This window comes from Schistocerca cancellata, chromosome 6, assembly GCF_023864275.1.
Source record: "Schistocerca cancellata isolate TAMUIC-IGC-003103 chromosome 6, iqSchCanc2.1, whole genome shotgun sequence".
Classification (NCBI taxonomy): Eukaryota; Metazoa; Arthropoda; class Insecta; order Orthoptera; family Acrididae; genus Schistocerca; species Schistocerca cancellata.
In genome coordinates this window covers 618,773,090-618,800,569 of record NC_064631.1, presented here as the reverse complement: position 1 = coordinate 618,800,569, position 27,480 = coordinate 618,773,090, and the positions used below count along the sequence as shown (strand labels likewise).

The window sequence follows — 27,480 nt, the reverse complement described above, 5'->3', positions numbered from 1 at the left end:
TCATCGTCCCGTAATTTGTCTTGTACTCAATGGCAGAACTGTACACAACGTTCAAAGTCGTCACCATGCAATTCCTGGTGCATAGAAATATAGTACGGGTGAAATCGAGATTGATGTAGCATTCTCAACACCGACGTTTTTGAGATTACCGATTCTCGCGCAATTTGTCTGCTACCGATGTGCGGATTAGCAGCGACGGCGGCTAAAACACCTACTTTTGGGCATCATAATTTGTTGCAGGTCGTGGTTGACGTTTCATGTGTGCCTGAACACTTCCTGTTTCCTTAAATAACGTAAGTATCCGGCGAACGGTCCGGACACTTGGATGATGTCGTCCAGGATACCGAGCAGCGTACATAGCACGCGCCCGTTGGGCATTTTGATCACAATAGTCATACATCAACATGATATCAACCATTTCCGCAATTGGTTAACTGTCCATTTTAGCACGGGCAATGTATCACGAAGCTAATACCGTCCGCACTGGCGGAATGTTACGTGACACCACGTACTTATACGTTTGTGACTCTTAGAGAGCCATCTGTGACAAAGCGAAAAAAGTGGTCCAACTAAAATATTCATATTTCTTTACGTACTACACGAATATGTAATAAAAAATGGGTGTTCCTCTTTTTAAAAAAACTCAGTTGATATCCGTTTGAACTATGGCAGCGCCATCTATCGGGCCAACCGTAGCGCCATCTGGTTTCCCCCTTCATGCTCGACGAGTTTCGTTCTTTTTAGTTTTTTGGTTTGTTGCTTACTTCGTGAGATATTTGGCCAGGTCACTATCAATGGACCACCCTGTATAGAGTGATGTGTAATTAATCGCCAGTTAAAATATTTCTTGCTGCCTGAACAGCAGAAATATAGCTCATCTTTGAATTTCGGACTCAATTATGCACTGTTGCTTTGAGCCCTGGCAGAAGTTTCGAACAATCTGGAGACAGATTAAAGTAGCATGGACAGTCATTTAAAGTTTTATATAAACACACAAATTCAATGAACGAATCAATACAATAAAGGAGATATTAAATAAGTATTTCTTGAGGACAATGATTTAGCCTAACCACAGGATTAAAGCCAGCTATAACTTTAGTTAGGTCAGTCACAAAGTTACTTTGTGGTCTGACACAAGCTAACATTTGATCGCAGCAAAGGAATAGGAAACCATCTGATTGACTTACGTAGCAAGCAGCGCATTTGCACACAACAACGAAAATAAACCAAAGGCATTATGCACCGCGCCAGTTTCCGCAATCTCAGTTAAACTGAATTAAGTTCAATAAGTTCATTCAGAACTACGTACAATAAATAATTCACCTTGGCAGTAGTGCATTCACTAATATCTGTTACACAGGAATATCTCTAAGTCCTGCATACCTGCTCGACGAAATAATTGTATCTCGAATCAACACATAAGTCCAAGTGGCTTTTCGGCCACAAAAGACTTACCACACTACCTTGCCCACCAAAGCACGAGAATCAAATGATCCTTAAACATGTTGTGACCACCTACATTTTCTTGTGACTTAACTCTAGAGTCAAGTGACCGAATCACAACTGGAAAAAGACTGTCATGATTAAATATTTTACAGCTTTTACAAATTTGAAACATGCGTTGGATAATTTTTATATTAATATTACATTCTCACAACCTATAAATGGCAGGATAACTGGCATTTATTTAGATGTAATACATCCTAAACAGAATGGCAAAAAGCTAGTCCAGTACATGTCTTTATTCAACTGGTCACTACAATACTATGCTAATCAAATACTCATCTGAAATGTATTAACTAAAATCTCATTAAATAAACATAAACAGACTGTGATAATAGAACAAATCATTCATGCTGATGCTAATCTATGGTATGTATGTGGCGAACTCCTTTAAGGCACCGTTTTCTTAGATATTACATAATTTAACTACGACACCCTTTGTATCTGTCAAACAATACAGAAGTGTTGTCATCTAGTAGCTGCCTTCAAGATCTATTCATTTCCCTCTCATACGCTTAAGTATCATGTTGGCAGAATTCCTTATGGGTTAAACAATTGCCGGCCTCAGTAGCCGTGCGGTTCTAGGCGCTACAGTCTGGAACCGAGCGACCGCTACGGTCGCAGGTCCGAATCCTGCCTCGGGCATGGATGTGTGTGCTGTCCTTAGGTTAGGTAGATTTAATTAGTTCTAAGTTCTAGGCGACTGATGACCTCAGAAGTTAAGTCGCATAGTGTTTAGAGCCATTAAACAATTTTGCGCTTGAATGTTAAGAACTTCGTTGACGTTCGCTTTATAAAGATGGTAATAATTTTAATGAGTTTGTCTCTTTACTGTAATTTCAAAACTGTCATTTTATTTTATATAGCGTATCTGCAAGTAGTTTTATGTTTGTGGTGAATATCAAGTACAATCACATCCTGGTCGAACTGCTTATCATGCACAATTATGTGACGGAACAGTTTACCCATTCGCTGCCATGGTATTTCAAGCAGCCAGCTCAGAACAGTTCACCAGATAGTTACCCCTGCTTGTTTCACAGCTCGCTGCAGTGACTCGGATCACTGCTCAGCGCCCAGTAACTTATCTGGCCTAGCCATATCACTGCAACTTGCCAGACACATACAGCTCAACAAAACCCTTAGGAGTGTCTTGCATAGTCGACACACCATTCGTAACTTCTCATTTTGTGGCCTGCATGGGTGTAGATAGTATTCACGCGTAGTTTATCATTCCTTGTCATTTCGAGGTAGTTATTCTAGGTTGTTGGACGCAGCCAATGTCCGCTTTTATGATTTTATTTGGTCTTCATGGATCAGAAAAGTGTGCTTACTGTCCACCCATTCCAGCATAGCTGACCCATCTGTACAATTCTATTCATATACTGCATGACAGTGTGTGTAAATGTCACAAAAAAGTTCTTTTTTTTTGTCACTTATGGACTTTCTGCCAGTGACCCTTTTAGAAGAATGAGCCATATCTTAGTTTGAAAATTACTGCAGCGAGCAACAAGTTACTAAGAAGAGAGAATAACCAACTACACTGACGAGTTTTGCGATCAGTTCTGACTGTTAGCCGACAAAACACTGTTCATGCGATTTTCAGAAATCAGACAGCTCGGATCTCATCCTAAATGTTGGTAGCAGATACCACGCATTTAAATTTCGCGTCACCAATGAGTCATATTCGTCCAGAAATAGATAATTACTGAATGCAGTAGACTGCACTCACAATGCGACTCAACGTGCTACGTTGATGTACATCGGCACGGATTACATTAAGAGCTAACAATTACGAGATAGAAGATCCACCCGCTCTTGAGTTTGGTAGAGCTCTTGCACGTATTTTGGTTTCTATCTTACGTGAAGGGAGCGAAATGTGGACAGGTGTATTCTTCAGAAGCTTTTCACTTCAGTTGACGAAGCAATGGTACAGGTGATTTTTTTTTCTTATGTTCACCTTATTTTGATTATTATTGACCGATGCTCGTTTCACTTGCGTCTGACATTTTCTAGACAAAGCTTCAGGGATTGGTGACCCTTTCTAGAAGGATAGCCGCTTCTCCTTACAAATTTGCCGAGGCTGGACTCGAACTTGCAATGCACTACATACACTTGTAGGTTTCATTTCTTCACTGGGTTTGAAGCACATTTAATTGGCCATTATTTATGCAAAACCTTATGTAGTTTTCGGGACAGTGACAAAGGAAGTGTTTATAGGGAAGACGGTATTAAAGTTTTTATGGGTCAATGGTTTAAAAAGTGTTTTCCACTCACAATAACTGCAGCATAACAGCTGTAGATAACCAAAAATAAAAGCGAAAATTAACTTCTTCTGGAGAACGAGACTGTTAGCTTCCAACAGATAAGACAGAAAAATTAAAAAAACAGTTACATCGGCATGGATTACATTAAGAGCTAACAATTACGAGGTATGGCATAGAATATCCACCCGCTCTTGAGTTTGGTAGAGCTCTTGCACGTATTTTGGTTTCTATCTTACGTGTAGGGAGCGAAATGTGGACAGGTGTATTCTTTAGAAGCTTTTCACTTCTGTTAACGAAGCAATGGTACAGGTGATTTTTTTTGTTCTGTTCACCTTATTTTGATTATTACTGACCGATGCTCGTTTCACTTGCGTCTGACATTTTCTAGACAAAGCTTCAGGGATTGGTGACCCTTTCTAGAAGGATAGCCGCTTCTCCTTACAAATTTGCCGAGGCTGGACTCAAACTTTCAATGCACTACATACACTCGTAGGTTTCATTTCTTCACTGGGTTTGAAGCACATTTAATTGGCCATTATTTATGCAAAACCTTATGTAGTTTTCGGGACAGTGACAAAGGAAGTGTTTATAGGGAAGACGGTTTTAAAGTTTTTATGGGTCAATGGTTTAAAAAGTGTTTTCCACTCACAATAACTACAGCATAACAGCTGTAGATAACCAAAAATAAAAGCGAAAGTTAATTTCTTCTGGAGAACGAGACTGTTAGCTTCCAACAGATAAGACAGAAAAATAAAAAAAACAGTTACAGAAGCTACTCAAGAGGGTGCACCCAAATTAATTCCTCTGCTCTTAATTTCTGCGATCCAGGTTGCAGTAGCCATCATTGAGTCACCTTCTATGCACCCCAAGAAAGGAAACGTAATGCTGCTTTGCTGGTGTAAATGAGACATGATAATCTTGTAGAATATGTTTGTCAACTCTGTTAGGATCGTCTTTCTTCTTGGAATGGCACACTATTAACCTACTACATTCACTTGATATCTTAGTGTGTTCTACATTAAATATACTAAATTACTCTTAATTGAAGTGTAAAATCGAGTTAGTAATTTTACGTTTAAGTGTCTAGGAAGGTCGATACACTCATAAATGAGGTACCGAGCGCCAGGGTGTAATGTCCCCACAGAAAATACCCTCTACCAAGCACCAATTAATCATTTTCAATCAAACCATCCACATTCATTCACTTTGGAAAAGTTATCTGATCTGATTTTCTCGTAATATATGCGGCGACAGCTCGACGACGCCAAAGTACACTCCTGGAAATTGAAATAAGAACACCGTGAATTCATTGTCCCAGGAAGGGGAAACTTTATTGACACATTCCTGGGGTCAGATACATCACATGATCACACTGACAGAACCACAGGCACATAGACACAGGCAACAGAGCATGCACAATGTCGGCACTAGTACAGTGTATATCCACCTTTCGCAGCAATGCAGGCTGCTATTCTCCCATGGAGACGATCGTAGAGATGCTGGATGTAGTCCTGTGGAACGGCTTGCCATGCCATTTCCACCTGGCGCCTCAGTTGGACCAGCGTTCGTGCTGGACGTGCAAACCGCGTGAGACGACGCTTCATCCAGTCCCAAACATGCTCATTGGGGGACAGATCCGGAGATCTTGCTGGCCAGGGTAGTTGACTTACACCTTCTAGAGCACGTTGGGTGGCACGGGATACATGCGGACGTGCATTGTCCTGTTGGAACAGCAAGTTCCCTTGCCGGTCTAGGAATGGTAGAACGATGGGTTCGATGACGGTTTGGATGTACCGTGCACTATTCAGTGTCCCCTCGACGATCACCAGTGGTGTACGGCCAGTGTAGGAGACCGCTCCCCACACCATTATGCCGGGTGTTGGCCCTGTGTGCCTCGGTCGTATGCAGTCCTGATTGTGGCGCTCACCTGCACGGCGCCAAACACGCATACGACCATCATTGGCACCAAGGCAGAAGCGACTCTCATCGCTGAAGACGACACGTCTCCATTCGTCCCTCCATTCACGCCTGTCGCGACACCACTGGTGGCGGGCTGCACGATGTTGGGGCGTGAGCGGAAGACGGCCTAACGGTGTGCGGGACCGTAGCCCAGCTTCATGGAGACGGTTGCGAATGGTCCTCGCCGATACCCCAGGAGCAACAGTGTCCCTAATTTGCTGGGAAGTGGCGGTGCGGTCCCCTACGGCACTGCGTAGGATCCTACGGTCTTGGCGTGCATCCGTGCGTCGCTGCGGTCCGGCCCCAGGTCAACGGGCACGTGCACCTTCCGCCGACCACTGGCGACAACATCGATGTACTGTGGAGACCTCACGCCCCACGTGTTGAGCAATTCGGCGGTACGTCCACCCGGCCTCCCGCATGCCCACTATACGCCCTCGCTCAAAGTCCGTCAACTGCACATACGGTTCACGTCCACGCTGTCGCGGCATGCTACCAGTGTTAAAGACTGCGATGGAGCTCCGTATGCCACGGCAAACTGGCTGACACTGACGGCGGCGGTGCACAAATGCTGCGCAGCTAGCGCCATTCGACGGCCAACACCGCGGTTCGTGGTGTGTCCGCTGTGCCGTGCGTGTGATCATTGCTTGTACAGCCCTCTCGCAGTGTCCGGAGCAAGTATGGTGGGTCTGACACACCGGTGTCAATGTGTTCCTTTTTCCATTTCCAGGAGTGTATTTTCTAGTGCGTTTATTCCTTGAAATAACAGAGATGCATATATGCATTCTCCATGATTGTTAGAGTGGTAACTAGGACAGGTTCTGGAGTATCTGTTGAGGGATTGACGTGTTTCTGAGAGATACATATTCTGCTTTTCTTCTCGCTAAAGCGAGCCAATTAACATTTGTGCTGCTAGCGGTTTGTTTGAAGAGATAGAGACTGTAAAAGGAAAATAATTAAGGCGAGGAATCACCGGAGATCTGGACATGTAATGGAGCTGGATTTAATACACCATTTCCTCCATAAATAAGGTTTGTAACTTTTTTGTTCTGGAGTGAATGAACGAATGAGTTTCTTCTGAATCATTTGATGATCACGTTGGCCCTGTAATTAGTGGGGAAGTTTCAGCTGTGTCGAAGAGAGCCTGCAATTACTGAGTCTGTGTTAAATCGTCCAAAAAGGCTTCGTACACATGTGGAATTCGCACTCTTTCGTAAAAGGAACAAATTGTCCAAACGATTGATTCTGCCGACTGACTGCAGTGTTTAACAGTAATAATAAATGTAAAGATCTCTTACAGCAAGCCAGCCGCTGATTACCAAGACGAAGGACTCCACCAAAGATCCTATTTGGCTGATTTCACGTAATGAAATATTATATTAAAAACTGTACATAGATAAAGGAGAGAAAGAGAGAGAGAGAGAGAGAGCGAATGAAAATAGAGATAATACTAATAATCCTCCATTAGTCTAATTTTTAGCCTGTCTTATCACGGATCAGACAAGAACGGGGAGGGCCTTACTTTACTGAATAGATTTATGTGTGAAGGTGAAGGGATCTTAAAGGCAACAGATACACGTCTATACAGACAAGACGTTACACAGAGATAGCGGCTAGCTGCATTCATCATCTATTCTTAGAGAAAGAGACGGCAACTTATTATCCGAACATTTAAAAAATGTAAAATGGGGTTTAGAATCCGTGCCAGACGTCATGGACCTCGATTACCACCTGAGGCCTCTGCGCCGTAAGCTGTGGCTGCGCGCTCTCCTGACAAGCTTATAATGTGAGGGCGGCACGGTGGAGCACGTGGTCCCAGCGGCCAATAGCGACGTACTCTATCATGCATTTAAGCGCCTGCCTCTGATACTCGCATCAGTCTATGGACATCTCGCCTACAGACACCGTGTTTACATTTCTTTGTTTCCGTGTACGAGTGGATGTTGTAATTCGTGAGGTTTCGCTTGTGACCCCGTTGCTATTTGCGTGTTGTTGTTCGCTAGGTCTTGCTCGCTCGTCCGTCGTTGTTCGTGTCCGTCCTTCCCCGTTCGTTTTCTTTTTTCGCGGGCCGCTCCCGTTTGGCCCCGCCGCAGTTTCGTTCTTGGCAACACCACGATCATCTCGGTCTCGGTTACAACAATAAACTACAACTAAACTCATGATTTACGTTATGAATCTTCTATATGGGTCACAATCGAGAGAGAAACGCTGCAGCTGTTTTGTAGCTCTGTGGCAACCAAGTTGTCCAGTAACATGGGGTCTAAACCTATGATGCTTAAAACTGTACATTTGTTAATGACTGTTATTTTAGCTACCTCACCAAAGTAAATTTTCGTTCTTTTAGAAGACAAAAGTTTACCTACGAAACTGAGGTCCAGTAACTCGTAAAATAGGTTTCGTAATATGTCTGCTCTCATTGCCACACACCAATAGTTTTGTGGAAGAACTGTAACGTTGGTTTAGCATGACACAGGCCTGCACATAGACACAAATCACATTTAGATCAAAATTGTATAATATCTTACTAAATCGTAACGGTTTTGGTACTTCCATGTTATGAACACTTCGTTTCATTGAAAAAAATATCTTGTAATGTTACCGTGATAACTTGCTATTCATTTGTATTTGCATATATTTTTAGTATCTTTCGTTAGTTTACTGAACACAAAAGGTAAACATAAGAGAGAAATTAATGACGAAGACGATAATGTCTCACATTAAGTATAACAGCCTGGCAACGCTCAGGTTCTGTAGTGATACCACGTAAATAACTGTTTTGTTAAATGATGGTCGAGTAGCATATTTTGCCAGGAAAGAAATTTTTTTGGGGCTTGTTCGATAGAGATAGTAAAAGGTGAACAGTATATTGCATAAGATCATGGGAATAATTGTGATGAAGAGTGATTTCACAACGAAGCCCTTGGACAGCGTGTTCCGTTAATTCTACGGAATTGTATAGGCCTTCACCAAACAACAGCAACATTTGCTGCAGTCCTTTTGTTCGTTTCGTATAGTTCTCAAAAGTCATCTTAGTTTATGGCCACAAATGCCAGTTTTCACGTACAAAACCTGGGAAGCAGTTTGTAGTACACAACACCTGTGTGCCTCAAGATACTTAACATTATCTTCTGGGTACTTACACAAACCTCATATTTCTGTTAGGGTTCCACAATCAGATTCTTTTTCATACATTGACTTAATGTCACCACATCTCCTAGTAGTGACGGCGCTACAAACTGTTCGTTGGATGACGCAGGTGACAACGTTCATGCAAAAATTCATACATACTGTTTGTTAGGGTGCATGGTTATTCAAACCCTATTTATCGATCCTGATTTTTTTTTATTGTGATTTCCCTGTAGTGTTTTAGGCCATTACTGTCTGGTCTCTGGGATGCGTTCCAGTTTACTAGGCCAAAGTTCTCACATTCTACTCTAACTTCGTGTATATATTTCTAACAGAAAGTGGTGGTCTGATTTTTCGTGTGGTTCAATCGTATGTTACAGTTATGTCCCAATATGCCACTGTATGATACTAAATTATTGTATTACCAAAGTATCGATTTTACTTCCAGAAATCAATTGTCTACATGTTGTTGCCGGCCTTGACGTGTAGCAATAATACACAATGATGGGACTAAAGTTTGCCACTACCATTTCAGAAATTAGAAAACTCGTTTCTCTTTCGCTTGTGCACACTGGACTCACTAATAATAAAACTAATAACCACTGCACCTTGCAAGTTTTTTTTTCTTTTGTACAGCTAGCTTATATTTCTCTCCCATTTACATTAATATTTGAGTTGCTACGTCAATTGCGAATGTTATATCTAGCAGAAACAACAATTAGGACGAAATCTTCACTTTATAGGCACCTACCAGTGACCTGACACCCGTAACTTTTGTCATTGCCCTAGCGCCAGAAAACATTGGCGTCTCGTTCAAAAATTGTGGGGTTGCATGACCTCTAGTGAATTAAAACAGGCAGGAGCCCTCTAATGCTAACGAACTATTGCTTCTGGAACGGGAATACTATGCGTGCTGGTGCATCATGATTCAGTCAACCGCCTCTTATGTGGTGACTGGGAATGATAAAATAAGCTGGCCAGGGTAGCCGTGCGGTTCTAGGCGCTACTGTCTAGAACCGCGCAACCACTACAGTCGCAGGTTCGAATCCTGCCTCGGGCATGGATGTGTGTGATGTCCTTAGGTTAGTTAGCTTTAAGTAGTTCTACGTTCTAGGAGACTGATTACCTCAGAAGTTATGTCCCATAGTACCCAGAGCCATTTGAACCGTTTCATAAAATAAATATACTTGGGAGGACAGCATGTGCTGCGACGCTGAGAAAATTGAGGTCCACAGCGACGGACACAAGCTGGGGTACCAATATGATGTAACGAGCTGGTACATTAGATACAATAGGAGGAAGCAGCTGTAGCTTTACACGTCTGTAGGCGAGCTAATCGGACACCTGGAATTGCTGTGAGGAGACGTGAAGTAGCTTGTGTGGCTGAAAGCCGTGCGGCCTCAGAACCAAAAGCTCGTCGCGGCTAGGTGGCCCACAGTGGCCGCTGCAGCAAGCGAGGTGCGAAGGTAAGCAACGTCACAGAAATTGGGTGAATTTCACAGTTGGGACTTCGGATAGCTGTTCTTCGCCCGGTCATTTTGCGAGAGACAATGCTCAAAAATGGCGGAATGGCGAACAAGGTGACTTCTTACAGCTCTTTGAGACTGTAAAGAAATTTACCGTCAATTATTAAAGCAAACCTGATTACATCCGCAATCTCAGGAAAATGAGGTGCATGCAATGACAGAACGATATTTCAGTATATTTAAAACTACAGAAATTGATATTAGACACCAAATTAACCTTCTCAGAATGGACATCTGAAATAAGAGTTGTTAAACGCTTCATGGAATTTCAGCACACGATACCCCAGGTGACAGCACTGCAATAGTCTCTGAATGCTACGTATCTGTAGCAATTTTTTCACCTGATTTATTACATTCTTTGTATGTTTTTATTACGCAAATATTTGTAAGAACATCACCTTCTCCACAATTGCACAGCGAATGAATACAACATGAATTCCTCACTTATCTTCATACTTTTGTAGTCATATAATGAATAGCTAACTATTTTGTTAATGAATTTATTTAATTGTACATTGAAAGTGCTATTAGGAAACTGTGCGTATTGAAAGGTGGTCAGTCTGTAATGTAAAAATATAAAAATAGTGATACGTAAAAAATGTACGGCAGTCTGCCAATGTAATCGTATTCTTAATGACTCAATAGTAGCGGTTGAAAACACTTTTCTAAAAATTGACTCACAAGAATGTTCTTAATCTTTAAAGTTAGCTCGATACAGATTAGTAATTAATAAACTACACTCCTGGAAATTGAAATAAGAACACCGTGAATTCATTGTCCCAGGAAGGGGAAACTTTATTGACACATTCCTGGGGTCAGATACATCCCATGATCACACTGACAGAACCACAGGCACATAGACACAGGCAACAGAGCATGCACAATGTCGGCAGTAGTACAGTGTATATCCACATTTCGCAGCAATGCAGGCTACTATTCTCCCATGGAGACGATCGTAGAGGTGCTGGATGTAGTCCTGTGGAACGGCTTGCCATGCCATTTCCACCTGGCGCCTCAGTTGGACCAGCGTTCGTGCTGGACGTGCAGACCGCGTGAGACGACGCTTCATCCAGTCCCAAACATGCTCAATGGGGGACAGATCCGGAGATCTTGCTGGCCAGGGTAGTTGACTTACACCGTTTAGAGCACGTTGGGTGGCACGGGATACATGCGGACGTGCATTGTCCTGTTGGAACAGCAAGTTCCCTTGCCGGTCTAGGAATGGTAGAACGATGGGTTCGATGACGGTTTGGATGTACCGTGCACTATTCAGTGTCCCCTCGACGATCACCAGTGGTGTACGGCCAGTGTAGGAGATCGCTCCCCACACCATGATGCCGGGTGTTGGCCCTGTGTGCCTCGGTCGTATGCAGTCCTGATTGTGGCGCTCACCTGCACGGCGCCAAACACGCATACGACCATCATTAGCACCAAGGCAGAAGCGACTCTCATCGCTGAAGACGACACATCTCCATTCGTCCCTCCATTCACGCCTGTCGCGACACCACTGGAGGCGGGCTGCACGATGTTGGGGCGTGAGCTGAAGACGGTCTAACGGTGTGCGGGATCGTAGCCCAGCTTCATGGAGACGGTTGCGAATGGTCCTCGCCGATACCCCAGGAGCAACAGTGTCCCTAATTTGCTGGGAAGTGGCGGTGCGGTCCCCTACAGCACTGCGTAGGATCCTACGGTCTTGGCGTGCATCCGTGCGTCGCTGCGGTCCGGTCCCAGGTCGACGGGCACGTGCACCTTCCGCCGACCACTGGTGACAACATCGATGTACTGTGGAGACCTCACGCCCCACGTGTTGAGCAATTCGGCGGTACGTCCACCCGGCCTCCCGCATGCCCGTTATACGCCCTTGCTCAAAGTCCGTCAACTGCACATACGGTTCACGTCCACGCTGTCGCGGCATGCTACCAGTGTTAAAGACTGCGATGGAGCTCCGTATGCCACGGCAAACTGGCTGACACTGACGGCGGCGGTGCACAAATGCTGCGCAGCTAGCGCCATTCGACGGCCAACACCGCGGTTCCTGGTGTGTCCGCTGTGCCGTGCGTGTGATCATTGCTTGTACAGCCCTCTCGCAGTGTCCGGAGCAAGTATGGTGGGTCTGACACACCGGTGTCAATGTGTTCTTTTTTACATTTCCAGGAGTGTAGTTCAGTTCTCAGGGTAGTTATGTAATCGTCGATAGTTCCCAATTCTTCTTCCCTTCTTTATCCAACACCACAGATATTATTCCAGGGTCGTGAGAGGTCGTGTGCTTATTGCACCAGAGAATATTTCACAAGTCTGTTCGATGTAAACTACTGCAATACTTAATATCGTTGTTTCGGCCCGATTCCAATACAAGATAACAAGAGTAGATATGTAAATGAAATCCTATAATGGAATTGGAATCCTGTGTCCAGACCTTTGCTGCCTGGGATGTTATCTCATTATATAAAGAAAAGCTGTAGGTAAAGATTGTTAAATTGTTATCGGAGGCCGCCGGGCTCGTAGGATGTGCAAGAAAGTTAATTGTCCTAACCGACGGCACGTCTCGTAGATGAGCTAAAGAAAACTGTTAAAGATTTTCTAAGATGGCGCCAAACAATAAAAATTCTTTGTTAAGGTCCATATCTACTTAGGACAATCCAGGTATCAGACTGCAAATCGATTGACCGCATACAAAAATTCTTTTCACAAAATAACCATTATATTTTTCAGGTTTTAAGTACAACTTACATTATTAGCTGGTACAGCAAGATGAGCTTTACACAAGAACGTCCTCTTAGGTCCGAATCTAAGCAGATAAGCGAATGACAAAGGAAAGATAGTTCATGCATAGAAGCGCAAGATTCCATGGAATAACATGTCCATTGTACTTCTGTCTCTTCTTCCTTGGCGTAACTTATCGGTTCTTTATAGAATTCATCGTAATATTTTGTTTACATTTTTTTTAAACCCAAGGGACACAGTACAAGTCTCATGTGTTAGCTGACACCAAAGTTGAAAAGAGACAAAAGGCACTTCTGTCAAGAAGGCATGAGTAACAGTTTAAACAAAATTTATTGAAAATTTGCTGTCATTTAACATCAGTACATTTGCGGAAAAAAACTGGTTTATTGATTTATGAACCTACTACTACTTATATTTAAGGTAAACGATGTGAGTGTTCAGGACATTTCTTTATTTAAATTTGTTTATAACGTATTAGTTTAGTCCACGAAAGGTTCATATTGAGTCGAATGATGCCAGCAGAATGTAAGCAAGACGTGTTTTTCGAGGGGGTAGGCTTCAGGCAATGGAAAATCAGACAGTATCAGAACACTACAGAAGTGGGGACCGACAATGTTCGACTGAAGAGGTCAAGGGGGCGACTCTGGGCATTTTTTTCGTTTATTTTGGATTAAGTGAGACCTCTCTGTGGTAATGTGCAGGATTGGTTTGTTGGTTGATCCGGGGCAGGGGACTGAACCGCGAGATCATAGATCCCATTGGATTAGGGATGAGGAATGCACAAGATCATTTTAAGGAAATGAGATTTTTTAGCGGGTTTTTAGAATTATTTTAGGGTAGGTATGCGACTTTAAACTTGTTGCATGTCACTGACAGAGTTGCGAGAGGCTAACGATGGCAGACCAATGCAATAAGGAAATCAGGCGCCCAATAGCATAGCGTTACCGTCAAGCACACGGCTGTGACGACGCCACAACACCTAGGCACGTTAAGTCCACAACAGCTCCCGAGCCGGCACAGTGCGACAGCATATTTGGTAGCTATGGGACGGCCATCGACTTGTGTCATCAACTTCATTGTAAGACGAGGACGCACAGTCCAATATACTTTTAATTCTGTTTTACTATATGGACTTCCCAACTATTTGTGATGATATTTTGTCTTCTTAGTCCGTTTAATTTCATGACATAGATTTTACAACCTGATGACGGGAGCATTGTCTCTTGAAACGCGTTGTTAAAATATATGTTTAAGAATCGCGGTTGAATGCTAACAGTGATAACCAACTATCGTCCTCCTGAATGCGAGTCCAGTGTGCTGACCACAGCGCCACGTCGCTCGGTAACATGCATGATTCAGACGTTTAGTTGATTCTTTCTGGATGGTGAACAGCCGCTATGGGACTTCAACTTTGGTTAGGTGTTCAAGGGGATACTTGGTTGTTTGTTCTGAAAGGCGCAGACCTACCTCTGCTGGTGTGTAGCATTTGTTCCTGGGTGGTGGACGGTCGCTACAATTCTGATGTGACTTCATGTTTTAAGACATCCGAATGTGCTCCAGAGCAGGACTTACTTTTTCTCTTGTATTACGAAACAGATAACGAACAATTTTTTGTATCACATATGTTGTAGTTGTTGTGGTCTTCAGTCCTGAGACTGGTTTGATGCAGCTCTCCATGCTACTCTATCCTATGCGAGCTTCTTCATCTCCCAGTACCTACTACAACCTACATCCTACTGAAACTGTATTCATCTTTTGGTCTCCCTCTACGATTTTTACCCTCCACGCTGCCCTCCAGTACTAAATTGGTGATCCCTTGATGCCTCAGAACATGTCCTACCAACCGATCCCTTCTTGTAATCAAGCAGTGACACAAACGTCTCTTCTCCCCAATCCTATTCAATACCTCCTCATTAGTTATATGATCTACCCATCTAATCTTCAGCATTCTTCTGTAGCACCAGATTTCGAAAGCTTCTATTCGCTTCTTGTCCAAACTAGTTATCGTCCATGTTTCACTTCCATACATGGCTACGCTCCATACTTTCAGAAACGACTTCCTGCCACTTAAATCTATAGTCGATGTTAACAAATTTCTCTTCTTCAGAAACGCTATCCTTGCCATTGCCAGTCTACATTTCATATCCTCTCTACTTCGACCATCATCACTTATTTTGCTCCCCAAGTAGCTAAACTCCGTTGCTACTTTAAATGTCTCATTTCCTAATCTAATTCCCTCAGCATCACCCGACTTAATTCGACTACATTCCATTATCCTCGTTTTGCTTTCGTTGATGTTCATCTTATACCATCCTTTCATGACCCTGTCCATAGCGTTCAACTGCTCTTCCAAGTCCTTTGTTGTCTATGACAGAATTACAATGACATCGGCGAACCTCAAAGTTTTTATTCCTTCTCCATGGATTTTAATACCTATTCCCAATTTTTCTTTTGTTTCCTTCACTGCATGTTCAATATACAGATTGAATAACATCGGGGATAGGCTACAACGCTGTCTCACTCCCTTCCCAACCACTGCTTCTCTTTCATGTCCCTCGACTCTTATAACTGCCATCTGCTTTCTGTACAAACTGTAAATAGCCTTTCGCTCCCTGTATTTTACCCCTGCCACCTTCAGAATTTGAAAGAGAGTATTCCAGTCAACGTTGTCAAAAGCTTTCTCTAAGTCTAGAAATGCTAGAAACGTAGGTTTGCCTGTATCACATATGTTAATATGTAATCATCATGTTGAACTCTGAACTGCTTTGGGCCGGTACAAATATTGTGGATTGTGATTAAGGAACTGACATAGTTATCGCATATCTTTGATGATTATTTAGTATAGTTTGCTGCAACGCTATCAGCGAAGCTTTACTGTATTTGGTAAGGGTAATTTTCTTCTGGATTTTAACTGAATATCATGGTCTCACATCCCGTTTGTTTAAGATGTTCTTTCTTTAATAACCATTATTCAGCGTAGTTCTCTATCGCTTACATCAATTACACGGTAAAATAGAACCTTTGTTGTTAAATTATTCTTTTAACTTTTATTTTGTATTTCGGTTCATTTTATTAACTCGCAGTTCTAGCCAATGCATAGAATTCTTGACTGCAGGGTCATAGCTACAAGTTATTATTTGCAGCGAATGAGCTACGGCTCATGAAATCAGACGTGCGCGGATCGATCCTATGACTAAATCAAGGTATTCTTTTTCAACAGAGCCCTGTGTAGCCCAAATACCTAAAGTACGATTAACCACAGGTAAGGATTCAACTGGTTTGCTTGTATGGGAAGGTGTCTTAGAAGAGTAACTCGGCAGAGGTAAGCGTAGGTACCATCCTACAGACTCGGTCAGAACTCTCGTCATTTGATTTTTTTTTTCCACATGATATATTGCGAACCATGGATGAAGGGTATCAGAATGATGCCATATTCCTTGACTTCCGGGAAGCGTTTGACTCGGTGGCCCACTGCAGTCTCCTAACTAAGGTACGAGCATATGGGATTGGTTCCCAAGTATGTGAGTGGCTCGAAGACTTCTTAAGTAATAGAACCCAGTACGTTGTCCTCGATGGTGAGTGTTCATTGGAGGTGAGGGTATCATCTGGAGTGCCCCAGGGAAGTGTGGTAGGTCCGCTCTTGTTTCTATCTACATAAATGATCTTTTTGATAGGGTGGATAGCAATGTGCGGCTGTTTGCTAATGATGCTGTGGTGTACGGGAAGGTGTCGTCGTTGAGTGACTGTAGGAGGATACAAGATGACTTGGACAGGATTTGTGACTGGCGTAATGAATAGCGCGCCAAAAGAGAAGTACCAAGGGTGCCGTCCACATTCACAAGTAAGGCGTAAACCAGCATTCGCCGGCGACGACGAAAACAACGTTTACGCATCATTCTATGAAGCAGAGCATCAATGGCTATTCCCTCATACCTGAGTTAATGCGCTAGACAGAACAGTGTGCTATGAATAGCATCAGTCCTGGCGCACGCTGCACATGTGGACTACTCGGCTCCGCGTAATCACATAAAAAAAAAACAGGCAACACGGGCTTTGATTTTTGTTGATTATTGCGACAACAAGCGAAAAATACCATAAGAATAACATTAGACAAACTTGATTTTCGAGCAACACGGAACAAGTAAATATACTGGACGATCAAAATTTAAAGTCCAACAATAGCAACAATTTTTGTAAGCTTGAATGGTAATTGAGAGAGTTGAGTCAATGTGAACGGCACTCTAGGTGCTTCGACATCTTCCGGGAAGGGTAAACAGAACGAAACGGGCACTCTGGGATGCTCTCTGGGTGGCTCTGGGATGGTCTCAATCACCATCCATGTGCATGAAATAAGTAGTCATTGTTGCAGTTTAAGTTTTGATCGTCCAGTATATTTACTTGATCCGTGTTGCTCGAAAATCAAGTTTGTCTAATGTTATTCTTATGGTATTTTTCGCTTGTTGCAATAATCAACAAAAATCAAAGCCCGTGTTGCCTGTTTTTTTTTTTTTAATGTGATTACGCGGAGCCGAGTAGTCCACAAGTGCAGCGTGCGCCAGGACTGATGCTATTCATAGCACACTGTTCTGTCTAGCGCATTAACTCAGGTATGAGGGAATAGCCATTGATGCTCTGCTTCATAGAATGATGCGTAAACGTTGTTTTCGTCGTCGCCGACGAATGCTGGTTTACGCCTTACTTGTGAATGTGGACGGCACCCTTGGTACTTCTCTTTTGGCGCGCTATTCAAACTGGTCTGGAGGCAACACGGGGCCTAGTATTACTAGACCCGTGTTGCTCGAAAATCAAATTCTGGTTGCGCAATCGCGCGTGATAGCGGTTGATGGCGCTTCCGCTCGGCGCACTTCCTGTATTTAATTAGGTGCAGCTGTGCTCTTCTGTGCTGCTCAGAGTCAAGTTTTATAACTTTAGAGTAGGCGCTGGCTTAATGTTCTTGTTCTCTATCTATTAATGCATTGTATTAGGTGGTTATTGGTAGAGGTGGTTATTGATAAATGTAAATTAATGCAGATGAATAGGAGAAAGAATCCTGTAATGTTTGAATACTCCATTAGTAGTGTAGCGATTGACACAGTCAAGTCGATTAAATATTTGGGCGTAACATTGCAGAGCGATGTGAAGTGGGACAAGCATGTAATGGCAGTTGTGGGGAAGGCGGAGAGTCGTCGTCGGTTCATTGGTAGAATTTTGGGAAGATGTGGTTCATCTGCAAAGGAGACCGCTTGTAAAACACTAATACGACCTATTCTTGAGTACTGCTCGAGCGTTTGGGATCCCTATCAGGTCGGATTGAGGGAGGAACTCGGGTGGGAGTCTTTAGAGGAAGGGAGGCGTTCTTTTCGTGAATCGCTACTGAAGAAAGTTAGAGAACCAGCATTTGAGGCTGACTGCAGTAAATTTTACTGCCGCCAACTTACATTTCGCGGAAAGACCACAAAGATAAGATAGGACAGATCAGGGCTCGTACAGAGGCATATAGGCAGTCATTTTTCCCTCGTTCTGTTTGGGAGTGGAACAGGGAGAGAAGATGCTAGTTGTGGTACGAGGTACCCTCCGCCACGCACCGTATGGTGGATTGTGGAGTATGTATGTAGATGCAGATGTAGATCATTTGGCCAGAAATCCCGTGTGTGGGTTTCAGACCTGTACTCATCTTCAAGGTGAACTTTGAGCTGGTAAGCGGCTTTCATTTTAATAAGACGTTTGTTGATTAGGAACAACAGCAAAACTGCTTGGATGTCTCTAAAACTACGAGAACGAGCGTAAAACATGGATTTCCTTGCATGCAGACACAGAATCATGTTAATATCAGTAAACGGATATGCTCACGGTTTTTTCTTTCTCAGAACATATCGTCATCGGTAGCATAGGGACTAACCGAATGTCCATATCTTATATGTGATGTGATGAAGGTGACAGAAACTTGCAACATTAGCAGGTATAGATTGTTTGCTTCGAGTCATCTAATTCACGGAATTCCATGTGATCGAAGCACTGTTTCATTCCAGTGTGTCAGAAATGCGTTACTAAAGTCTCCGAATTGCAGAATGTCAAGTGTTATTGAGATTTTAATAATATGAATTCTGCTTCACAGGGATGCAGATGAGAATATGTCGGTCGAGAAGAGTTGAAACACGGTCGAAAAATTAAACTGCAGAGCAATTGAAGATCCGTTTATGAGGTCCACATTGTGTCACTTCAAAAGTACCCAACACGAAGAACGTTTTACTACTGCCTGTGTAAATGTTGGTGGCAATCCAAAGACACTTGTAGAGGTTGTGATTATAAGCCAGCACTTATAAATGATAGTTTAGGTTTTTCAACTGTCATGCAAGGAAGCTCGATTTAATTTCCGCTACTCCCAGAAATTTCCTTCCTTTCGGGAGGACTCAGCAGGTCTACACAAAGTAGACACTGAGGCTACAAATGATATGGTATAGCGACATGCGCATACACAGGCGGAGTTACTATCGCGTTCACGAGGTGTTGGTGGACAGGGCACTGGCGGAGCTGTCTTTTGTACTCAGGTGATTCATGTGAAAAGGTGTCAGGCGGGAATATGGCTGCACGACGGGAATTAATAGGCTTTGAACATGGAATGGTAGTTGGAGCTAGACGCATTGGACATTCCATTTCGTAAATCGTTAGGAAATCGATATTCTGAGATCCACAGTTTCAAGAGTGTGGTGAAAATACCAAGGTAATGTCTCGGAGTGTGGACTCATCAGTGGCTGACAGCCTAGCGATCGAGAACAGCGGTGCTTGTGTAGAGTTGTCAGCGCTGTCAGATAAGCCGCACTACGTGAAATAACCACAGAAATCTGCGTGAGACATACGACGAACGTATCTGTTAGGCCAGTGCGGCGATATCCGGCGTTATAGACCTATATCTCTGACGTCGATCTGTTGTAGAATTTTAGAACATGTTTTTTGCTCGAGTATCATGTCGTTTTTGGAAACTCAGAATCTACTATGTAGGAATCAACATGGATTCCGGAAACAGCGATCGTGTGAGACCCAACTCGCTTTATTTGTTCATGAGACCCAGAAAATATTAGATACAGGCTCCCAGGTAGATGCTACTTTTCTTGACTTCCGGAAGGCGTTCGATACAGTTCCGCACTGTCGCCTGATAAACAAAGTAAGAGCCTACGGAATATCAGACCAGCTGTGTGGCTGGATTGAAGAGTTTTTAGCAAACAGAACACAGCATGTTGTTATCAACGGAGAGACGTCTACAGACATTAAAGTAACCTCTGGCGTGCCACAGGGGAGTGTTATGGGACCATTGCTTTTCACTATATATATAAGTGACCTAGTAGATAGTGTCGGAAGTTCCATGCGGCTTTTCGCGGATGATGCTGTAATATACAGGGAAGTTGCACCACTAGAAAATTGTAGCGAAATGCAGGAAGATCTGCAGCGGATAGGCACTTGGTGCAGGGAGTGGCAACTGACCCTTAACATAGACAAATGTAATGTATTGCGAATACATAGAAAGAAGGATCCTTTATTGTATGATTATATGATAGCGGAACAAACACTGGTAGCAGTTACTTCTGTAAAATATCTGGGAGTATGCGTGCGGAACGATTTGAAGTGGAATGATCATATAAAATTAATTGTTGGTGGGGCGGGTACCAGGTTGAGATTCATTGGGAGAGTCCTTAGAAAATGTAGTCCATCAACAAAGGAGGTGGCTTACAAAACACTCGTTCGACCTATACTTGAGTATTGCTCATCAGTGTGGGATCCGCACCACATCGGGTTGACGGAGGAGATAGAGAAGATCCAAAGAAGAGCGGCGCGTTTCGTCACAGGGTTATTTGGTAACCGTGATAGCGTTACGGAGATGTTTAACAAACTCAAGTGGCAGACTCTGCAAGAGAGGCGCTCTGCATCGCGGTGTAGCTTGCTCGCCAGGTTTCGAGAGGGTGCGTTTCTGGATGAGGTATCGAATATATTGCTTCCCCCTACTTATACCTCCCGAGGAGATCACGAATGTAAAATTAGAGAGATTAGAGCGCGCACAGAGGCTTTCAGACAGTCGTTCTTCCCGCGAACCATACGCGACTGGAACAGGAAAGGGAGGTAATGACAGTGCCACGTAAAGTGCCCTCCGCCACACACCGTTAGGTGGCTTGCGGAGTATAAATGTAGATGTAGATGTAGATGTTATGACAGCTAACGATCGACGTGACTGCCTTTGCTAAAAGCAGGACATCGCCTGCAGCACCTCACCTCGGCTCTTAACCGTACCGGTTTGACCCTAGAGGACTGGAAAACGGTGGCCTGCTCAGGCAAGTCCAGATTTCAGTTTGTAAGAGCAGATGGTAGGTTTAGAGTTTGTCACATATCCCACGAAGCCATGGAACCAGATCGGCTGTGTTTGCATGGAATTGACTGGGTCCTCTGGTGCAACTGAACTGATTACTGGCTGAGTATAGCTTTGTTCATCTACTTGGAGACCATTTGCAGCCAATCATAGACTTCATGTCCCCAAACGACGATAGAATTCTTGCTGATTACAATGAGCCAAGTCACCAGATCACAGTTTGCGACTGGTTTGATGAAAATTCTCGACAATTCGAAGGGATGATTTGGTCACCAAGATGACCCGACATGATTTCCATGGAACATTTATAGGGCATGGTCGAGAAGTCCGTTCGTGCACAAAACACTGCACCTGCAACACTTTCGCGATTATGGACGGCTGTAGAGGCAGCATGCCTGAATACTTGTGCAGGGGACTCCCAACGACGTTTTGAGATCGTGTCACATCGAGTTGAGGCACTACGCCGGGCAAGAGGGCTCCGACACGACATTAGGAGGTATCATACCTCTTCAGCGTAGACATGCCAATTGAGGAGCTTCTTGAATGAGACGTACCGGCTACAAGACCTGGAAAGGCGAAAACAACCCTCTATGTAGAACGCGCAGGAAGGCATGAGGCAGGGGATGACTCGGCGGTCTGTCGGTATCATCCATGCGTCTCGGCATGACCAGGGAATTTAGTTCTATTTGCAAGAAATTCCTGGTAATTAATAACACTATGATACTCTTGCCGACAAAATAGATGTAACACCATCGTATCCGGTAGTGTGGGAGTAGAGTTTGAAGCTTCTTAAGCATCCTCGTCAACACAATCGATGGGACCATGTTGTGGTGTTTCAGAGCGAGCGTGTCAGCGAGGCAGCCATGGGCTGTGGCTGGACGGAGGTCAGGGGCCGCCACTTCAAGAGCTCTGCCCTGATCCTCATGATCCGCGCTCAGCGGCCGCTCGCTCTCACGGGCAGCAAGTTCTACGTCATCTCGCTCAAGACGTTCGTGCAGGTAATTTTTGTTTGTAGCGTTGCTTATAAGGCCAACTGATGAATCTTAGTCCCCATCTGCTGGCGCCATGTTACTATTTTCTAACACTTCTACTAGCCTTTATTATGGGATCAATTAGGCGAGAAACAGTCCAATATTCTTTCATATTTGCCATATCGTGTTGCAGACAGTCGTTGACGATTACATCCCGTAGTGCGGGGATCTTTTCGCATTTCACTCGTCGTTCCAATAGTCGCACACAGTTTCTAGGGATTGATATTGCGTGATATATAGGGTCAGCTAAGGTGTGATACGTGCCTAGGTGTTCATTAAATTAGGACCACATCAGTGCCTACATGGGAACAAGATTGTCATCGAAACTTCCTGGTAGATTAAAACTGTGTGCCGCACCGAGACTCAAACTCAGGACCTCTGCCTTTCGCGGGCAAGTGCTCTACCACCTAGGATACACAAGCACGGTTCACGACCCCTCCCCACAACGTTACTTCCGCCAGTACCTCGTCTTCTACCTTCCAAACCTCAAAGGACTAGCACTACTGGAAGAAAGAGTTCTGGATGATTGTCATCGTCTTGGGTGTCTCCACAGTACACATCAGACTAACTGCTGGTTAAACGTCCCGTTCGGCCATCGGTGCACACGCTGTTCCATATCATTTGAAGAGTGGCAAAATTATAAACCAGCAGACTACGCTACCCTCACACAGTCAGCTTCCGATCACTTTCTTCGTTGTTTTATAAATAGAAAGCGTGAGACTATATGTGCCGATGTGAGTGATGGCCGTTTGTGAGGTACCCATGACAAATGTCCATTATGTCCAATGTACGTTCCTCATCGTTCACTAGCACCAAGAACCGTCAATGAGAAGGTGTAGAATGTGTCTCTGGTCCTTGTTGGTTAGAATGTTTTAGCGGACACTGTTCCTGCGACATATTACTTGGCTAAGAATGATACACCATTCCTTGTAGACACCTTGGACACTCCATGTTAAGATGGCAACAAATTCCAGAATTTCTTTGAAGATATCGTCATGGGGCACGTTCAAACACGACGGCTCCTTTCTAACTGACATATCTCCACGTCGACCCATTTTATTGCGTTGATTCCAGACCACCAGTTAGCGCGCACACACACACACACACACACACACACACACACACGCACACACACACACACACACACATACACACACACCATTACACTGTTATGATTTACGTCAACGGTGTAGGGATACATGAGTACTCAGTACCAGTTCTACACTATCTAAACCTCTCAGTATTAACCAGAGTGCTCTTTAAGTGGAACGTTCATGAAATAAACCGAAAATGTCACTTTTCAGTTTATTTTTATTTATTAATTGTGCTCAGGACAATAAATTTCCAAAGTTTTAATGATGAAATCGCATCCGAAGTGCTTGAAAAATAATTAATGTTTGAAGTAACCTTCCTGTCACACCCACTTTCTGAAGCAACACTTCAATATATACAGGTTCAGAACGATAACAAACTCTACATTTGCAAGGAGAGGCTTCAAAATTTTATTCTGGATGTTGACAAGCGCAAGTAGGAGCTCATGGCCGTTCCTGAGTTTTCAAAAAAGTGTTTTCATGATAAAACTTGGAATATAGATGAGACTCTAAATTCACTCGTATGGAAACGATGACCCAAAATCATATATCCGTCTGCGACACTTGTCACAATTGCTACTTATGACGCAGTTCTTGTATTTAATGATGGAAGGTCGGAGGATCAAGGTATCAGAGAGGATAGAAAATTCTACTCGAGACATTTTTAGACAAACAGAGCTACCGCGCCTCTCTGCACCAGAAATGTTAGTTGATGACCTGGCAAAGAAGGAAGGCAGGAAACTAGGATTCAAAAGATAGATTTTGAAGGTGTATGTGGACCTTCATAAGGAAAATCGTGAGATTGAACTTTCAACTGTATTTTCTGACGATTCTGTTTTTTTAAAGGTTATGTACATCTCCTCAGAATCTATGAAGGCTGGAATTATGAAATTTTGTACACTTATTTCCATACACCCCGACAATGTAGTCTCAAGAGAAAATCTGAAATTTTGTGTGTAAGTTGAGATATGGGGCAAAGGACTTGGAGTTTTGCATGAATCTTAGATTAGACTTACAGAATTGTAATTAAAAAGTATTAAAATTCTCTTATGCCATATATTCAAGAAATCTCGTAAGAGGAGCTTACTAAATGCAAAGAGATTAAATACAGAAAATTTTTATATTTATATACATAGTTTCAGGGAAAAAGGTACATAGATTATCTTTTGAAAATGAAAAACTATTAAATGCCCGTAATCCAAGGTACTTAACAGCAAATGTGTAAATTTCATGCGAAACACGGCAAAAATGTAATTTTTGTATCTTAACCACTGTGGATTTCTTAAGAATTGTAAATTCTGTACAGCTTTTAAATTGTGCTTGGTTTTCATGAATGCCCCTTTTAAGACGCTTACTAATATTTCGTCCAGAAAGATTACTTTGGGACTGATTTATTTATAAATAACGAAAAGGTCAAAATTCATTGCGGTATGTAGTTAGTTATTGTCATCATCCAGTGCCAAAATTGAAGCCACGAATCCAGAACAGCGCAATTCCGCCGAAGTTACTCTTGAAATGATAAATTATTTCTGAATATCTTTCAAATTACTCAGTTTATTGTACTCATATTTTGTCTGTAACTAATGTAACTAAGTGTCATTATCATCATCAGTTTTCTGCTATATTAGCAGCCCGCATCTCGTGGTCGTGCGGTAGCGTTCTCGCTTCCCACGCCCGGGTTCCCGGGTTCGATTCCCGGAGGGGTCAGGGATTTTCTCTGCCTCGTGATGGTTGGGTGTTGTGTGATGTCCTTAGGTTAGTTAGGTTTAAGTAGTTCTAAGTTCTAGGGACTGATGACCATAGATGTTAAGTCCCATAGTGCTCAGAGCCATTTGAACCATTTGGTATATTAGCAGGTCCTTTGCCTCTCCATTTTCTGCGATCCATTGCTTCCTTCTTATGGCTGCTGTATCCATCACGTCATCCAGTATCTGAAATATCTTCCTTCCTCGCTTCCTTTTCCCTTCTACATAACCTTCTAAAACTGCTTTTATCAGTCCGTCATTCTTTCTTAATATACGCCCAAATTAATTTCATTTCCTTCCTTTTATTACATCCAGTAATTGTCATTTCTCTCCCACTCTTCTCAGCACCTCTTCATTTTTTACTCTGTCCATCTGACTTACTCTTTCCATCCTCCACCATGTCGACATCTCAAAAGCTTCCAGCCCATCTCTGTCTTTCTCCCTCCAAGTCCGTGTCTCAGCACCATACATGAGAATACTCTGTATACATAGCTTTTTTTCCATATCGTCGATCCAAACGTCCACTAGTCAATAAAGAATGTAAATACTTCACCACAATGTCATTGTGGTTTGAAACTGTATAGGAATCTGTGAAAATGTATAGCTGTTTTATAGTTCCAATAACTTGGCTGTCTAGAAAGTGGTCCAAAACTGATAGTTTCCGTTGTCATTTTTGTGCCGGTAAATTCAGTATATGTACAGTCGTCTGACGTGGGATGAAATCCTAAAACATACAGCCACAGTTGCTTGGAATAAAACACTTCCGTTAGTGGCGTACTGCAAATGCTATAGGGGATGCAAGGCTTAATGACAGCTATTCCTGATGATTCTATACACAAATATTACACGAGTTAGTACTTCTGTAAACATATCTACCACATAATTTTCACATGTAGGTCACACTCAATATATCTCGTCCTCCTCTGCATTTACGACAATGAGCCAATCTCAGTGGATATGACATGTTGCACTTGTAAACAATCTCCTTTGCAACAGATTTCTCTCCTACCACTACGTTAGTCAGCGGGAGAAAATACTCACTCAGTAAGCGGAAATACCCTGCGCGGACGGAAAAACCGGCTTTTATTTGCAAGTCTCCTATCTTTAACTCTTCGATATGAATGGTCATTTACACAAGAGCAACTTGAATGCCTTAGCCAATAGTAACCTGAACATCAATGAGTTTTCCGTATAAAGTGGCATCTAGCAAAATACCAAAAGCATAAGCGAGACAATCCTACGTAACGAAATTTGCAATACTCGGAACTTTAAATACCATTAAACGTTCTCAGAATACTTTTTACTTCACAGTTCAAATTTTCATTTATTATTAATTTCAATGTGAAACCAGGTTTTACTGTACTCGGAGGCTTGGTGAGTACGTGTTGCTAACTGTCAGGGATAAGTTCATTTTCTTTAGTAATACTGGCAGAACAACTACTACAAAGTCCGAAGACGTTGGTCCTAACGTCATTGACCCTGAGCAGGTAGCTAACTAAATCCACACCACACAAGTGTAAGAATTTGAAAAAAAAGGAGGGCGGTTGGTTTCTTACTTAAATACACTCCTGGATATGGAAAAAAGAACACATTGACACCGATGTGTCAGACCCACCATACTTGCTCCGGACACTGCGAGAGGGCTGTACAAGCAATGATCACACGCACGGCACAGCGGACACACCAGGAACCGCGGTGTTGGCCGTCGAATGGCGCTAGCTGCGCAGCAGTTGTGCACCGCCGCCGTCAGTGTCAGCCAGTTTGCCGTGGCATACGGAGCTCCATCGCAGTCTTTAACACTGGTAGCATGCCGCGACAGCGAGGACGTGAACCGTATGTGCAGTTGACGGACTTTGAGCGAGGGCGTATAGTGGGCATGCGGGAGGCCGGGTGGACGCACCGCCGAATTGCTCAACACGTGGGGCGTGAGGTCTCCACAGTACATCGATGTTGTCGCCAGTGGTCGGCGGAAGGTGCACGTGCCCGTCGACCTGGGACCGGACCGCAGCGACGCACGGATGCACGCCAAGACCGTAGGATCCTACGCAGTGCCGTAGGGGACCGCACCGCCACTTCCCAGCAAATTAGGGACACTGTTGCTCCTGGGGTATCGGCGAGGACCATTCGCAACCGTCTCCATGAAGCTGGGCTACGG

At 43.4% G+C, this 27,480-nt stretch overlaps 1 protein-coding gene across 1 annotated transcript in view; it reads left to right on the top strand.

The window, feature by feature from the left end:
* Positions 1-27,480, top strand: part of LOC126088108 (odorant receptor 49a-like) — a 140,119-nt gene that overhangs the window by 99,048 nt on the left and 13,591 nt on the right. Inside the window, exon 2 of the mRNA XM_049906202.1 lies at positions 22,298-22,456. Within this exon, the coding sequence (XP_049762159.1) occupies positions 22,322-22,456 (135 nt within the window). The 5' untranslated portion in view covers positions 22,298-22,321. The remainder of the gene's footprint in view (positions 1-22,297; positions 22,457-27,480) is intronic.